Genomic DNA, 15,807 nt, shown 5'->3' with positions numbered 1-15,807 from the left:
AAGCGCCAAGAGGAGAGAAAGTGTCTGGCACCTGCGTGATGCTCAGTAATGACCTGTTGCACGCGCACTGGAAACCTGCTCCTTTAATGGAAGAGAAGTCAGAGGGGAGACACAACCACTCTCGGCTACATCCTCCTCTGCTGCCCACAGCTCTCCCTGGCCTCCAGATCTTGCTCAGACAGAAAAAGAGAGAAGTTCCGCAGACGGGTGTATGAGGTAGGGCTTCGGGCAGAAATAAGAAGGCCAGCTACATGTGGGTCAAGACAAGAGGCCGCTCAGTGTTTGACGCAGGTGGGGAGGATAAGCCAGTGGCCCTGGGCTCCCTGCCTCCCTCCTGCTGCTGGCTACACTTCCCACCAGGGTTTTCTCAGCAATGGACTGCCTGAACTGGCACAGTATGACAAGATACTGGTTCTCTCAGCCCTCAGGCCGCCTGTGCAGGGCCTGGAGCAGACAGAGGCTTGTCCACCACCTCCAGCATTCCAGACAACATCACCATTGTTTTCCTTGTGCTGTGATGCAAAAGGGTTGGGACATAGTGCTTTTTCTCTTCCCCCAGGCAGCCTTCCCCTCTTCTCCTTCCATTCTGCTCTCCCACGTTCCTGCTTGTTTTTCTCTCTTGTGCAATCCCTGCAGCTATGGGATCTTTTCTGCTATTGCAGAGATCCGCTGGGCTTCCCGGGTGGTTCAGCGGGTAAAGAATCCGCCTGCAGTGTGGGAAACCCAGGTTACACTCCTGGGTTGGGAAGATCTCCTGGAGAAGGAAATGACTACCCACTCCAGTATTCTGGCCTGGAGAACTCCATGGACTGTATAGTCAGTCCATGGGGTCACAAAGAGTCGGACAGGACTGAGCAACTTTCACTTTCATGGGGGTGCTATGGCCTTTCCAACAGAATGGATTCCTACAACATGAGTGACCGCATGCTAAGAACTTCTGGATTCCTACAACATGAGTGACTGCATGCTAAGAACTTCTGGATTCCTACAACATGAGTGACTGCATGCTAAGAACTTCTGGCACCTGCTACATGAGAAGACCTGAAATGCCCTTCCTTAAATGGAGAAGCCTGCTCAACAAAAGACAGATGGTGAAAATACCTCAGCGGGCACTGTCTCTTAGGAAATGTCATTCTGAGATAAAACTGAGTTTTTCCTCTTTGAGACATAAAAATGTGTATTGTTAAAGGATGCTCCTCGGGCAGAAATGCCATTCAACAGGTGGTTTGCCAAAGAGGCTCATAGTAAAGTCTACGCTGATATTATTCATATTAGTCTTCCTCATATCACCCCACCACCAGCGAGGGCAGGATCCAGAATTCCCCAACCTTCTACCTGGGTTACTGAGGAGATCTTTTATGCAGTTTTTGAAAACAGAGGAGATTTGATGAGGTGCTGAATTTACCTCTTCACGTTCCATTCTGTTGCAAGGAAGATGGCCTTGAATTTTCCCTTTAAAAATGCTAAATGGAACTAGTAAAAGAGCCTAGAAACATAAAAATCATTTGTTTTCCTATTATTTAGTCAGCCATGGCCTCCTAACACACGTTCAAGGGTAAAGAACTCACACAGTGTTAGTGTGGTTTTGAGGTCATTTTCTTAGCAACATGCCAACCGCTCTTGGGGATGCTGTCCACAGGTTTCACTCAGGAGCACTCAAACTTGCAATGGAGGACGCTGGCTGGTCATGTGCTTTAGATGATTGTTTTTTCACCCACTTATACTTCTGTTTATTTTTCCTAATCATCTAGGGAAAACTTTGAAATCTTTTTCAAAGATCAAAACCGGGGCTGGGATTAGAGTAAGATGACTGGTTGCCATTTTAAGAAGGTACTCACTCTCAGACGCTGGCCCTGTATTTGAAGGCCTCCTTAAATTTTGCAGCCGAAGCTCCTCACCCTCAGGGTCACACAAGTGACTCTGTCACCAATCTGGAGGCTACAGACAACACTTTGGTCAAGGAATGTGGATGCAGGGGAAATTAAAGCTTGTGAGGCAGAAGATCTAGGTTCCAGACCTCTCTTTACCACTTTTACCATATTCCAGAAGGGGATGACAGAGGACAAGATGGTTGAATGGCATCACTGACTCAATGGACATGAGTTTGAGCAAGCTCTGGGAGATGGTGATGGACAGGGAAGCCTGGCGTGCTGCAGTCCACGGGGTCGCAAAGAATTGGACACAACTGAGCGACTGAACAACAACAATCAAATCTAAGATAACACTGATTGTACAAAACACCATCACTTTATGTACCATTAAGAAAAAGAAATGCTGCCTATTTAATTATGACATAATGGCATGCTGCTGCTGCTGCTGCTGCTGCTAAGTCGCTTTAGTCGTGTCTGACTCTGTGCGACCCCATAAATGGCAGCCCATCAGGCTCCGCCGTCCCTGGGATTCTCCAGGCAGGAATACTGGAGTGGGTTGCCATTTCCTTCTCCAGCATGAAAGTGAAAAGTGAAAGTGAAGTCGCTCAGTCGTGTCTGACTCTTCATGACCCCATGGACTGCAGCCCACCAGGCTCCTCCGTCCCTGGGATTCTCCAGGCAAGAGTACTGGAATGGGTCGCCATTGCCTTCTCCCATAATGGCATAATAATAATCTTATAAGATACAAGAATTGGTTCCAGTAGCCTCTCACAGCCTTGAATTTTTTCAACTATACTGAGGGATTCGGCAATTTCTCCTGCCTTTGGTTTAGTTACTTGACATAATAGGTAATCCTCTTGCATATATATCAATAATAAAACATAAATCTAGCTCAATGTACTTGTGGGTATCTCTTCCATGTTAAAAGCATTTGGCTTCTACTTTGCAAAAAAAATCAAAGAAAACTGAAATTGCATCATTTCTCCAATGACAAATATTTTGCTTTATCAATATCAAATTTATGCACCCTGCTCTATTCCCTAGGCTCTCTGAATAACCATGTAAACAATCATTTGTTTTAATGCCAAATCACAGTGTAACCTTTTTGAAATCACCTGAATCAATAATTAGACTCAAGATATATATCATCAACAATGCACCTATCTCCACTGAAAAGTTGAAAATATCAGAAGGTAATACTTAGTAGATGCATTCACAGGCAATGACAAGTACATCACAACCACTGCCTGGGTCAGCAGTTGATAAGGTGCTGCCCTACCAGCAGGAGCGGTCACAGATCCAGATGGGTAATCAGTTCACAACACCCTTGAGTTCCTAGCTGTGCCCTTCCTTAGCTTCACAGTAGGACACAGGACAGGCAATACAGAACATACAGTATCTGTGGTCTCATAGGCAGGCCAGCAACCACTCCTAACGCAGATCTGGCCTTGGCCTTCCTCTACTTTCGGGGGATGCACACAGTTGCTAGAGATGACGTGTATGGTTCAGCTCCAGAGAAGCCACTGCCTTGGTTTCCCGTTGGCCTCCATATTGGTCTAGTCCAGTAGGCCCAAGGCCACATGACCACTCCAAGCTCTCCTAGTCCCAGGGTGGTCCCAGGAATCTAGAGTCTCACAATAATCGAGACAGATAATTCACCCCAGGTATAGAGCAATCCACAACTATCTTAACTCCTTATGTTTCCAATGAAAAGTTGCGGTGAGAACATAAGTCTGAGGTTATCTTCTCAGGCAGATCAATGGGAAAATGTTTCTAACACTCAGGTACCATTGACTGTAAAACACACCCTGGTTCCAGGGGCATTAAAGTGGGCAAGAGTACATCCCAGAAAAACCGAAATGCTGCTTTCACATTTAACACTTTAATTGCCAAGCTGGGTGTCTCAACTGAAATGGGGATATCATCTTAATGGGCAATTTGAGGGAATGGTCTCTGGTGTTGCTTTTCAGCTATCAGATAGAATCGTGAGCCTGTGACTTCAATGTGTGTGAGCTGTTGGACTTTTACAATGGTCATTGAATGACTATGAGACCATAGCACGCACACGGAAGCCCTGGGAACTCCAGGAGCAGAGCCTCTGGGTTGTCTGTACACTTGGGTACAGGCTGGGGCAGACCACACTGAGCCCGAAAGGCTCCGTGAACTTCTGAAGTTGCAAAGTAATCAGAGTCCCATTTTTGAGCCCCCCTAGTACAGGCCACGGAGAAGGCAATGGCACCCCACTCCAGTGCTCTTGCCTGGAAAATCCCATGGACGGAGGAGCCTGGTGGGCTGCAGTCCATGGGGTCGCTAACAGTCGGACACAACTGAGCGACTTCCCTTTCACTTTTCACTTTCATGCATTGGAGAAGGAAATGGCAACCCACTCCAGTGTTCTTGCCTGGAGAATCCCAGGGACAGGGGAGCCTGGTGGGCTGCCATCTATGGGGTCGCACAGAGTCAGATACGAATGAAGCGACTTAGCAGCAGCAGCAGTATAGGCCAAGTACTTTACATACATTATCTCATTTAATCGGCACAGTAACCCTGTAAGGTTAAGTATTACTCTTCCCATTTTACAGATGATAAAACTCTGCTGGTGAGTGATGGTGCTGGGATTAGAAACCCAGGCAGCCTGCTTCAGGATGCAAGCTCTTAATCACCACGCTTACCACCTCCTACCTATAGTCACCTTGTCTCACATGAGATTCAATGCCATTAATAAAAGATTACTTGACACAAGTAGCAATACTGGACCCCTTTAAAGAACACCCAGGGAATTAAAAAAAAACAAAACACATTTTTTTAGGCAATGGGGGAGGATGTGATGGGAAAAGAGAGAGGATTCCGTGACGTAGCTTCAGAAACATATTGTCCTTCTCAAATAAAAACAGGTGACAACACTCAGTATGTGCCATCTGACAGAGAGTGCGTTATGGAATGAACTGTGTCCTGCCAAATTCACAGGCCAAAGTCCTAGCCCCAAGTACCTCTGAAAATAACAGTCTGTGGAGAGAGGTCATTTAAAAAGGTGATTAACATTAAATGAGGTCATTAGGGTAGGTCTTAATCCAGCAGGACTGATGCCTTTACAAAATGAGAGTAGGACACCGATTTGTATGTAAGATAAGGCAAAGCTGTATCTCACACTGAAATCCTCAGAAACCTGGGGTACCAAAAATGGGTATTTCAGGAGTTCATGTGCTATCAGGTAAATCCATACTAAATTCAGGGTTTTGAAGTTAAAAAAAAAAAGTCAAATATGGACAATTTTATTTGTTCATCCTCTAACTGTATACATTTGCAGAAAAGACCTTGAAACCAACAAGTCCTACTAACCCTACTTTACAAATGATACACCTAAGACCCACTCAGACACACTAATTCATCAAAAACCCGAAAATGTGTTAAAGCAAGAACTGGATGCCAAACCAGAAATTACATTTCTTTTTGTGAACACAAGTAGGCAGTATCTATTAAAAAATGCATACTAAATAATAACCATGCTCTTTCATATAACAATTTCACTCCTAGGAATTAATCTACCAGAAATATCTGAACAGGTGTGCAGAAATATATAAATGTGAAGACCCACATTGCTAGCCCCATACGTGATGTGAAAATTTAGAAATAATCCAAGTGCCGACTCACAGGGAATTGGATGAATGAACAATGATTCATCCATCTATATGCAAATCTATGTACTATAGTTAAAAAAGAAAGAGGTCAGCCTCTGCTCATATTAAAAGATGCCCAAATCATATTAAAAGCAAGAAAACATACCTAGAAAAAGAAAAACACAACTCATAAAATGTTTATTAATATCTGTGCACTGAGAGGTATAAAGTAGCCAACACTCAGTAGGTACTTTTTTCCCTCCCCACCTCTCCCATCTTACACATCCCTTGGATTATTGCAAATGAACCCAAGGAGCTGGTCCAGCTCTACTGCCTACCAGCTGGGTGATCTCAGGCAAGAAGCTTCAGTTCCCCCACCAGTAGGTTGAAAGAAATTATAGCACTTCCTTCAGAAGTTGTTGATAGGATTCCATGAGACTACGTACATAATGTGCTTAGAACAATGCTTGGTGGATAGTAAGTGCTTAATAGATAGGCACCATTATGGTAATGATGATGTTATTCATCTCTGGAACCTGAAGAAACAAAGTTTCCTTAATTTGTGTTGTATTTACTTTTTTTTAATCTCCTTTAAAAAATTATCTTGTAAGAAAACATAATAAATCATGCTGCTTATTTTCCTTACTGAAATTAAATAAAAAGGCAGTGCTTTTTAAGGCAGTGCTTACCTCAATAAATTCTAGCAATATTAGGCATTCTGATATTTAATGAATCCTCTAAAGACAATTTCACTATTTCATTACTGAAGTAATAAACTGCTTTTCTGAGAAGTTAATATTAACAGGGTCACTCCTAGGTAAATAAAAAGTTTATCAGGTATAACCCAAGGTGCCTCCATGAAATACGCAGTAGACCCATCCCTCTTTTACTGAAGGATCAGTTTGGGTGTTCTCTACTCACTTAGGTTAATGGGGTGGTTATGGCCAAGGTCTTTCAAATGCACAGAAAGAACCTTTTATGCAACCATGCTGCTGCTGCTGCTAAGTCACGGCAGTCTTGTCTGACTCTGTGCGACCCCACAGATGGCAGCCCACCAGGCTCCCCCATCCCTGGGATTCTCCAGGCAAGAACACTGGAGTGGGTTGCCATTTCCTTCTCCAATGCACGAAAGTGAAAAGGGAAAGGGAAGTCGCTCAGTCGTATCCAACTCTTCGCGACCCCATGGACTGCAGCCCACCAGGCTCCTCCGTCCATGGGATTTTCCAGGCAAGAGTACTGGAGTGGGGTGCCATTGCCTTCTCCTTATGCAACCATACTCTGACTTAAAACAGGACTTTCTATTTGAGGTCCTTCCCAGGGCATTCTATGTATTAACTAAACCAGCCAGGCTTATTTCCACAGATCTCAAACCTGAAAGATTTGCGCAGCTCTATAAACAGAATAGAATTCAAATACAGTTCACCCACAGTTCTGATTCTGATCCAGTATTTCTTTGGACCATGTATGCTCTGTGGAACCAAGTACAATCTAGACTCCAAAGAACCAGTGAGCATGGGAAAGCTACCAGAGCGTGGCAAATTACTGTTAGAGAAACTCCCAGAATTAAAGGATCTTTTTGAGCCTTTTGTGGTAGCTGAGATGCAGACAGGTTATGTGTCTTGCCCCAGGCTTCACAGCTGGTACAGGTGGGGCTGGAACTCAGGGAGCAGGCTTCCCAATAGCGATGCTCTTTCCCCTGCTGGAGAATTACTGTTCTTCTGTTTTGCTTCTTGGAAAACTGAGCCAAGTTAAAATAGCTCATTCAAGGTCAGAGGGGCAGTCAAGCAGAACTTGTGATGCTGACCAGCAGATTATACAATCCTAGAGGGCGGGCCCTCTGCCCCTCACCTACCCCCTCGGGCCCTGTGTAAATGTTTTGGTTGACACAACACTTGAGTTTAGAGGAAGTGTCTCTCCTAGGTTTGCACTACGGGTTTCACTTCAGGTTCTGGCACACGCGCTTCAGTTATTATCGGAGCAGGCACGCCCCCCAGTGTCCCGACCCAGCGGGCCGCCAAGGTTGGGGGCGGGGGCCGGATAGCCACCGGTGGTCTTGCAGCCCTAGAAACTCGAAACTCGCCCAGAGCAACTCCTCAGCGATGTTTTTCTCGTTTTGCCAATCTGGAGACAGTAAACTGTTGTCAGATTGAGCCGGAAGCAGAATGGCTGGGCACGCCAGCCTTGAGGGTACAGAGGCGCCGGCTGAACGCTGAACACCTCTAGCTAAGCTGTTATAAAGGCTAATGCAAGCCTCGCCTCCCACAACATTCTAGGGACCGTGTCCACTTGATCCCGGGAACTACGTGCACTTTCAGGTGACACTCCCACGCCCACCAGGACCGCCCCCTCCCCACCCGAAGTTCCGGGAGGCAGCTTCTGCCTTGGTCCAGCGCCTCTCCTGCACCGGACCCTTCTCACCCGCACTTTCCTCCAGCCCACAGTGTGAGCCCCTTCTCTGAAACTACATTCCATCTCCCCCACCGCAGGCTGGTGGTATAAACCTCACGGCCGGTCCAGGTGCCCAGCGAGCGCGGACCCGGGAGCTGGGCGCGCGCGCGCGCGGGTGGGAGTGGGTCCCCGGATCCTGGAGGGCGCCCTCCACCCAAGCCGAGGGCTGGGGCGGCAGGGGTTAGCTTTCCGGGAGGGATGGCAGCTACGCAGCCGCTGGAAGCACTCAGAGGAAGGCAGGGACACCGCGATCGCCCAGAGACGGCGTGGGAAACTCGGGGCGCAACAGGAGTCAGCGCCACTGGCCCGACAGCGCTACAGGTCAGCTCTTGCCCAGGGAAAGCGCCACACGGACGCAGACGCACTGCTGGTGGGTAATTGGGCTCATCTGGAATTATAAACCGGACGGTTACAGCAGACTATCGAGGCGCGCCCCTCCTGGGAAGGAAGAAGTTGGGCACCGGTACACGGAGAGGCCGGAGAGGGAAGAAGCCCCTCCGGAGCTGCAGGGTATCCGAAACGGGTGCAGGGTCAGCTCTGGGCTCGGGGTGGTGGGAGGGGGCGGCTGGCCGGACTTGCAGATCCAGCGCTCGGGGCTCACCTGGCCGGCGTTCGGAGGGTCCATGCTGGAGGCTGGCGGCTGCCGGGCGCTCGAGAGGTGCCGGTGGCCCGCAACGCAGCCCCTCACAGAGGGCACAGGGCGGCTGCACCCCACACTCGGGCCTCCCGCCCCGCGCCAAGGGGCCGGTCCTTCCGAGGGACTCTGGCCGCGAGCCTGAGCCTCTTTGCCCTCACTCCCCAGGCGCGCCTGCAGCCGGCGAGTGCCTGGGTCCTAGCGCCCCTCCCGGGTGTGAAGCCCGACTTGGAGCCTGCTCGGCGCCCCCCCCCGCACCTCCCACCCCCCGCCCCAGCTATTCCGGCCACTCGAGGGGAGGTAGGGCTAGGGACCAGCGCTGCCCAACCTGGCGCTTCTCAGGACTGGGAATCTGGACAGGGAGCCTCTTTCTCACCACGCCCACCCTTCCCATTTTCATCTCCATGTGCTTCTACTCCCCAAGAAAACACTGAAGGATCAGATTTGCCTCCTTCCTCACTCATATCCGTGTACACTATCATTTTAAAGAGATTCTGTCACGGACAGCAGTCATGACAGATCATAGATGGTTCTTCCTCAAAGTGAAAGGAAGACTTCTGTATTCAAATGAATTTGTAAAGGACACCCCACTATGTGTCTGTTTGGGGGGGGGGCGGTAACGGGGTGTTGTCCTTCAGCCATAACTGTGGGGACAACTTACCAACGTGAGTCAACGTGGATCAAGACAAAGGTTCTGCTCCCCTTCCTGCCTCCTCCCCGTCTGTTTAGGGAGCTGGAATCAAAGGCCTGCGCAGATATGGTGAAGCTTTCAGAGACTTTGAAGAAGTAATGAATCGAGCCCAGTTAAATGCTTCAGCTGTAAATAAGCCTGCCCTCCAGCTCCTGGTTATTATCACATCTGCCCCATACCTGGCTCCTCTGGTGGAGGGATGTCTAACAAAGACCTAGGGAGCATTTACAAAAGCCTCTCCTTTCTCAGCTGCCCACAGGGCTGAGTCAGTTCAGTTAAAACCAAGATCAACAACAGTGATCTTTTCCTGCTGACTTTCTCATCCAGAGAGGCTGATGAAATTTCGAATGGCAGAAAAGGAAAACAAGTCATCTTTAGAAGTAAAACCTATTTCACAGGACATGGAGAGAGACAAAAAGAAGTATTATTACTTGGGCATTAGCCATGATCATAAAGGCCAACCATGAGCCATGAGAGCAGGATGAATATAGCCTTTCATGTCTTTTTTTAAAGAGCTCAAAACCCTTTCCCTCAAGAGCACTCCTCTCTGTATGGACTGACTCTAAAATGATCTCCAGTTATCCCCACTTCCTAATGTACATGCCTTTGAGGACTCCCCACCCCTTGAATGTCAGGGAGCTTGTGACTTGCTTCATATCCATTAAGTATGGCCAAGGTGATGGGATGTCTTTTCAATGACTATGGTACTGTATTGACAGGAGATGCCCTCTTCTGCTGGTTTTGATAAAGCAATAGCCATGTTGGGGAGGCCCATGTGGCAAAGAACCAAGGGGCCCTCTGGCCTAGAGCCAGTAAGAAATGAGGCCCTTAGTCCAACAAGCTGCAAAGAACTAGGTCCTGCCAACAACCAGGAAAGCCCAAAAGTGAACCCTCCCTTCGTTAAGCCTTGAAATGAGACTGTATCCTCAGCTAACACAGAGGACCTGTAAACCCACGCTTACCTTCTGACCCACAGAAACTGCGAGATAATATATGTGTGTGTTTAAGCCACTCAATTTGTGGTGGTGTGTTATGTACAAGAGCAAAACTAATACACTCCCTCCGTCCACAGATGGAAATGTGAGGCAAAGAAGATTAGGCAGAAGAGTTAAGGTCACTGAAATCAGCAGCATAATCTATCATCATTTCACTGTCATAGCCTGAATAGACAAGGAAGGGTTTCCCAGGTGGCTCAAGTGGTAAAGAATCTGCCTGGCAATGCAGGAGACGCAGGCAGGGGATGTGGGTTTGATCTCCGGGTTGGGAAGATCCCCTGGAGGAGGAAATGGCAACCCACTGCAGACCTTGCCTGGAAAATCCCATGGAGAGAGGAGCTTGGCAGGCTATAGTCTGTGGGGTCTCAAAGGAGATGGACATAACTTAATGACTGAGCACAAAGACAGGGAAAAGCAGAACAGCTAAGGCATCTGAAGGTGAAAGGGCAAGTTCAGGTTGGGACTTGAAGAGGGGTAAAGCAACACATCTTGGAGAAAGTCTGAGGCAAAAATAACCCAGCAGGTAAAAGGACATCTGAAGAATTCAGGGTAAGTCAACCCAAGCAAAAAGAACAAATAAATATCTTCAGAAAGTAAAGTAAGAGGAAAATAAGAAAAACACTAACAAAGAGATAAGGAAAGGTAAAGGCACCAAATCCTCTGAATCTCTTTTCTCGTTATTAAAAAAAAAAAAAAAAAACCAAAGCCACATCCTTCACTCCTGGAAGTGTGGGGGAGTTTCCAGAAGAGCTGCTCGAGAAGTACTAGCAAGCCAGTAGCACACAGTACGGGCCTGTGCCAACCAGCAGGTTGTCCGCTGTCCCCAAGATACTGCATAAAAACGGAAGGTGTCTCTAAACCATCAGCCAGCATTGAGGGTCCGCACGTATTTGTGAGCTTTTCAGTGTCTTTAGACACCTAGTGTTAAAAGTTTTCTACCCCATCTCAGCTATAATACAGAAAAATTGAGGCTAACACTTAACCCTCTTTTATACCTAGAAGGGTATTATGGAGTGATGTGTGATTTTTAAAGAGAGGAAGAGAGAGGGAGAAAAAGGAAAGAAAGAAGGAAGGGAGGGAGGGAGGGAAGAGAGGGACAGGGAACTAAAGCAAAGGGAAGGAAATGAAGAAGGGAAAGAAGGGAGGAGAACCTAAAGCACAGAGTTCCCAGTCTAGCGGAGGAGGGCTGAGAAGTCTATCACAGCATAAGAAAGCGCTGTTCTCACACTCCCATTGCCTACGGGACATCTCCACGAAAGTTCCACCCACATTTCACAACAAAAATGTTTCTGAACCAGGAAGCATCCATCTCCCCACCGAATCTGAGTCCCGGTGGTTAATTCCACTAACGCCTCTCCCAACTCAAACCATAGCCATGAGGCTTCCCTCCCTCTCTGTACCAACCAGCCACCTGTGGGGTCATGGCCCGTCCCTCCCTCGGCACCCTGCGGCCAGGAGTGATACACTGCCTGCCTCTCCTAAGCTAGGTGAGCAGCAAGAGGCAACATGGGATGATTTAACTCAGAGGGGTCAGAGTCCAGCCTACCCACTGCTCATGCCCATAATGTCTCCTCCACCCAGATTTTACACAGCTCGTCATTTCCTCTAAGTCGTTTTTTCTTTTTTTTTTTCTTTTCTCTAATTGGTCCAGCATGGCTCTATCCTAAAGTTGAAAACTAAATATTTCTACCTGTGGCAACTCTTTGTGCCTTTAAAGCCTTCATAAGACTGTGGATCTGACACTCCCTTCTACTCTGAAGAGCAATTTAACACAATGCTTACTTAGGAAGAATGCCCATTTATGGGGTAAAAGGAAATGGGCAGCAAATCCAATGGCACCCATTCCACAGCTGTGCCCATAGCTCGATGCGTCCAGCTGTTTCGAATATGGGAGAGAGCACAACAGCTTCCGGTTGGTTGTTGGCTGTTGGTTTCTGGTGGCCCCAGACTTGTGATGGGATCTGTTTCAGTTCTATAACCCAACAGGCAGAAAAAGACACTGGGAGAGTAGTAGAAAGCTGTTTTCCTATAGGGAATAAATGGAAGTCTGACCATGCATGAGTGGAAGAGCAGCAGTTACATATTAATAACAAGACTTTGATTCCACCGATAAGGCTAAAACAAATGAGACACACCTTTTCGGCTTCTCTGAACATATCACTGGCCATTCTTTGAAGACTGAGGATGTTGATGGTGCTGACAAGCTGGAATTTATATGATTGCTAAAGTGTGAAAGACTAGTACTTTCAAGGGCTGCCTGCATTTGACAACTTCTGGAGAAACTAGGTCCATGGTTTACCTTCTATCGCAATATGCGCATTAAACTACCGTTGTAATTCTTCTAGCCAGTTGGTATACCACTATTCCATTACCACCACCCCTATCCTGAACGAAAGGAATACACAAACAGTAACATGACTGACCTTCTGACAACAGACGAACAGACTCTGAGAGGTCACTTGGTATCACCTGTGGCCTCTCCTACTCTAAATATGTGAGTAGTTTCAGCCTTCCCTAATCATAAGGAAAGCTCAGCCTGAATCAAGCAAAGCTCCCCTAAGAAAACACAACCCATCTCCTACATAATTGCAGACCAGACCTTCTTCAACCTGGATCCCTGCTGTCAGAAGGGCTCAAGTCAGAGACAGAGAGGAATAGAAAGTTTTGAGCAAACCTGTATCGTCACATGGACAGGCATTAGCTCTATGGCCTAAAGTTATAGATCTGCAAAGATTAAACATGGACTAGAAAGTTGAGCTTTATCAGTAAAATCTCACTCATCATTATTTATCAGCAGGAGGCCATAAGCATGACGTTGCACTTGAATCTGAAGAGAAGCCGCTGCGCCAAGTGGCTGCCACATATTCCTTTAAGTGTGTTTGAGACCGAGCCCCTCCTCCGATCTTCACTGATTCTTACACCCAGCACTGATGCTTTCAAACTGTGGGCCTAGAGAAGACTCTTGAAAGTTCCTTGGACTGAAAGGAGATCAAACAAGTCAATCCTAAAGGAAATCAATCCTGGACATTTATTGGAAGGACTGATGCTGAAGCTGAAACTCCAATACTTTGGCCATTTGATGCAAAGAAACAACTCACTGGAAGAGACCCTGATGCTGGGAAAGATTGAGGGCAGGAGGAGAAGGGGGCAACAGAGGATGAAATGCTTAGATGGCATCATTGACTCAATGGACATGAGTCTGAACAAACTCCAGGAGACAGTGAAGGACAGGGAAGGCTGGCATGCTGCAGTCCATGGGGTTGCAAAGAGTCGGACATGACTGAGCGACTGAACAACAATGGATGTATAAAACAGATTGAAAACAAGGTGAATCCATACTGCTTATGTCCTAGTGGAGGAAGAGACAATTACCATGAAAAAATAAAAGAAAGGACCATTTTAACATGAGCTGAAGATAATAAAACAAATTATTGCAATAGAAAGAGATGGATAAAGGTGACTCTGGGAGGTCAGAGATGGCTTCTGTGGGAAGGGATGTTTGAACTGACACTTAGATTATCTCAAGGAGCTGGGAAAGCAAAGATCTGAGGGAAGAGGATCCCAGGGAGAAGAACAGCAAATACAGACTCCTGAAGGCCTCACAAGTTTGGTAAGTTCCAGGAAGAGACAGGCCATTGTGGGGATGACCAAGTGAGACAAGAAGCCTGGTGATGGTGTTAAGCAGAGAAGAAACATGATACAATTTGCTTTTTTAAAAGATCCTTCTGGCCACTGTGTAGAGAATCTGTTCTAGGCATTCATAGGGCAGCAGGAGGCTGCTGGAGCAATCCGAGTGAGAGGCGGCGATCATGGAGGAGAAAGCAGCAGACAGTAGAGACAGTCAGGTTGGGGCTGTAGGCACCAGGACTCGGGACGGAGTGCCCGTGGGGAGTGGAGCGAGGAGAGAGGAGAGACAGCGACACACCTAGGTTTGGGGCCTGGGCAGTCAGGTGGACAGTGGACCCATTTACTCAGATGGGGAAGGGTGAGGCAGGGGCAGGAAAAGAATGGGTGGGAAGTCAAGAGCTCCGGTTTGACCCTGTCAGCTCCAGGCTCCACAAGACATCCAAGTGAAGATGAGAAGCAAGCCACCGGATCTCTGAGTCTGGAGCTCAGGAGAAAGGTCAGGGCTGGACTCATACGTGTGGGAGTCATCTGGGTGCAGCTGCTACTGTTAGCCCTGGGGCCAATCACCAGAAAGGGTGCAGAACCACAGGCCACGTCCGCCAACTCACTGAGGTTCCACAGAGGATGCCAGCAAAGCAGCCAGGCCCCGGCTGATAGGAGGAAAACCCATGCAAAGAGGAGGAAACTATATAAACCAACTTGTCCACTGATATGAAGAGTTTATGGAGCACTTCTGAAAGATTTTACGCAAGGACTAGACGTGCAGATTGGCACATTATAAAGATAAATTTGGGGGTGGAGGCAAGCACAGGTTGCAGAAGGCTAACGGAGCCAGAGAAACCATTAAGAATAATCCCAAAGAGCAGAGGAGAGTCTGAAGTAGAACACTGGCATCAGGAATGGAGAGGAGGGGGAGAATAAGAAAGAAGCCCGGGGGCGCAATAGGACTTGGAAGCCAATGGGCTCTGAGTGGGTGGCTCTTGGACGCTGGTATGAACCACTAAGACAGGCAGTGGTTGGGCAAAAGCAGGAACTCTGGTGAGCGCGTCTGAGTCAGGGGTCAGAGGTGCCTGTGGAATACACAGAAGAGACGTCTACCAGCTAAGGGGAAACAGGTCTGCAGGTGACAGGAAATGCTTGGACAGGAGCTAAGGATTCAGGCATCATCAACATAAAGATGAGAGAGGAGGCTCCGAGCAGGAGAGCTGAGGATCTAGCCTTGAAGGTTTTCAAGAAGTGAACGGAGAGAGAGAGCTGGATGTGGAGACTTGAGTGGATGGCCAGAAAGTAAGGTACCTGCCCTCCAGACAGATGTGGGTGCAAGCCCAACATCTTCCAGGCTAAGGCTGACAAAAACCCGAAAGACTGCAAGTAGAGAGTTACTCCCTAACAGAACTAGCGTTCTTCTAGAAAGTGAAATACAGCTCTACACACACAAACACAGTTAATCCAACAAAGCTTTCTGGGGTTGGATGTTTTATCTGCCTTTAAAAAATTAAGTGGAGGAGGTGGGAATAAATAAAAAAAAACAAAAACAAACAAACAAAAAAACTTCTATTTTCCAAATTTATCTAAGAATTAAAATGCAATTTAATCAAATTCTTACAACTATAGCAGGCTTTAAAAATGAGGGCAATATAGATGAAGTAAGAAGCATCTGCCCCTTAGATTTTGACCACTCTATTTCTTGTTTACCCTTCTGCTTCTCCTCCCCAACTTAAATTTTTCCTCCCATTACTAGTCATCATATTCAAGTAAAAGGCAAGAATGTACTGATTAAGAAAACTTCTGGGAATGAAGTGCGTTTGTAACAAAATCACCCATGTTTTAAAACCAGTCAACCACCTTCATAAATCAGGCAGATTTGTATTAACACATATCGGGCAGGTCCATAAGAACATTTCCAAGACCTTGGACCCTAAGT

General features: G+C 47.2%; 1 protein-coding gene across 3 annotated transcripts in view; it reads right to left on the bottom strand.

The window, feature by feature from the left end:
* Positions 1 to 15,807, bottom strand: part of PDE8B (phosphodiesterase 8B) — a 328,820-nt gene that overhangs the window by 242,883 nt on the left and 70,130 nt on the right. For 2 of the 3 annotated variants that reach the window (XM_043470716.1, XM_043470717.1), the window contains exon 1: positions 8,538 to 8,807. The exons of the other annotated variant lie outside the window; for it this stretch is intronic. In XM_043470716.1, coding sequence (XP_043326651.1) covers positions 8,538 to 8,561 — 24 coding nt within the window. In that variant the 5' untranslated portion in view covers positions 8,562 to 8,807. Of the gene's footprint in view, positions 1 to 8,537; positions 8,808 to 15,807 lie in introns of those variants that run through there. 3 annotated transcript variants of the gene reach the window in all.

Source organism: Cervus canadensis, chromosome 6, assembly GCF_019320065.1.
Source record: "Cervus canadensis isolate Bull #8, Minnesota chromosome 6, ASM1932006v1, whole genome shotgun sequence".
NCBI lineage: Eukaryota > Metazoa > Chordata > Mammalia > Artiodactyla > Cervidae > Cervus > Cervus canadensis.
The sequence above is the reverse complement of the archived record's forward strand: the minus strand, read 5'-3'. Positions and strand labels throughout refer to the sequence as shown.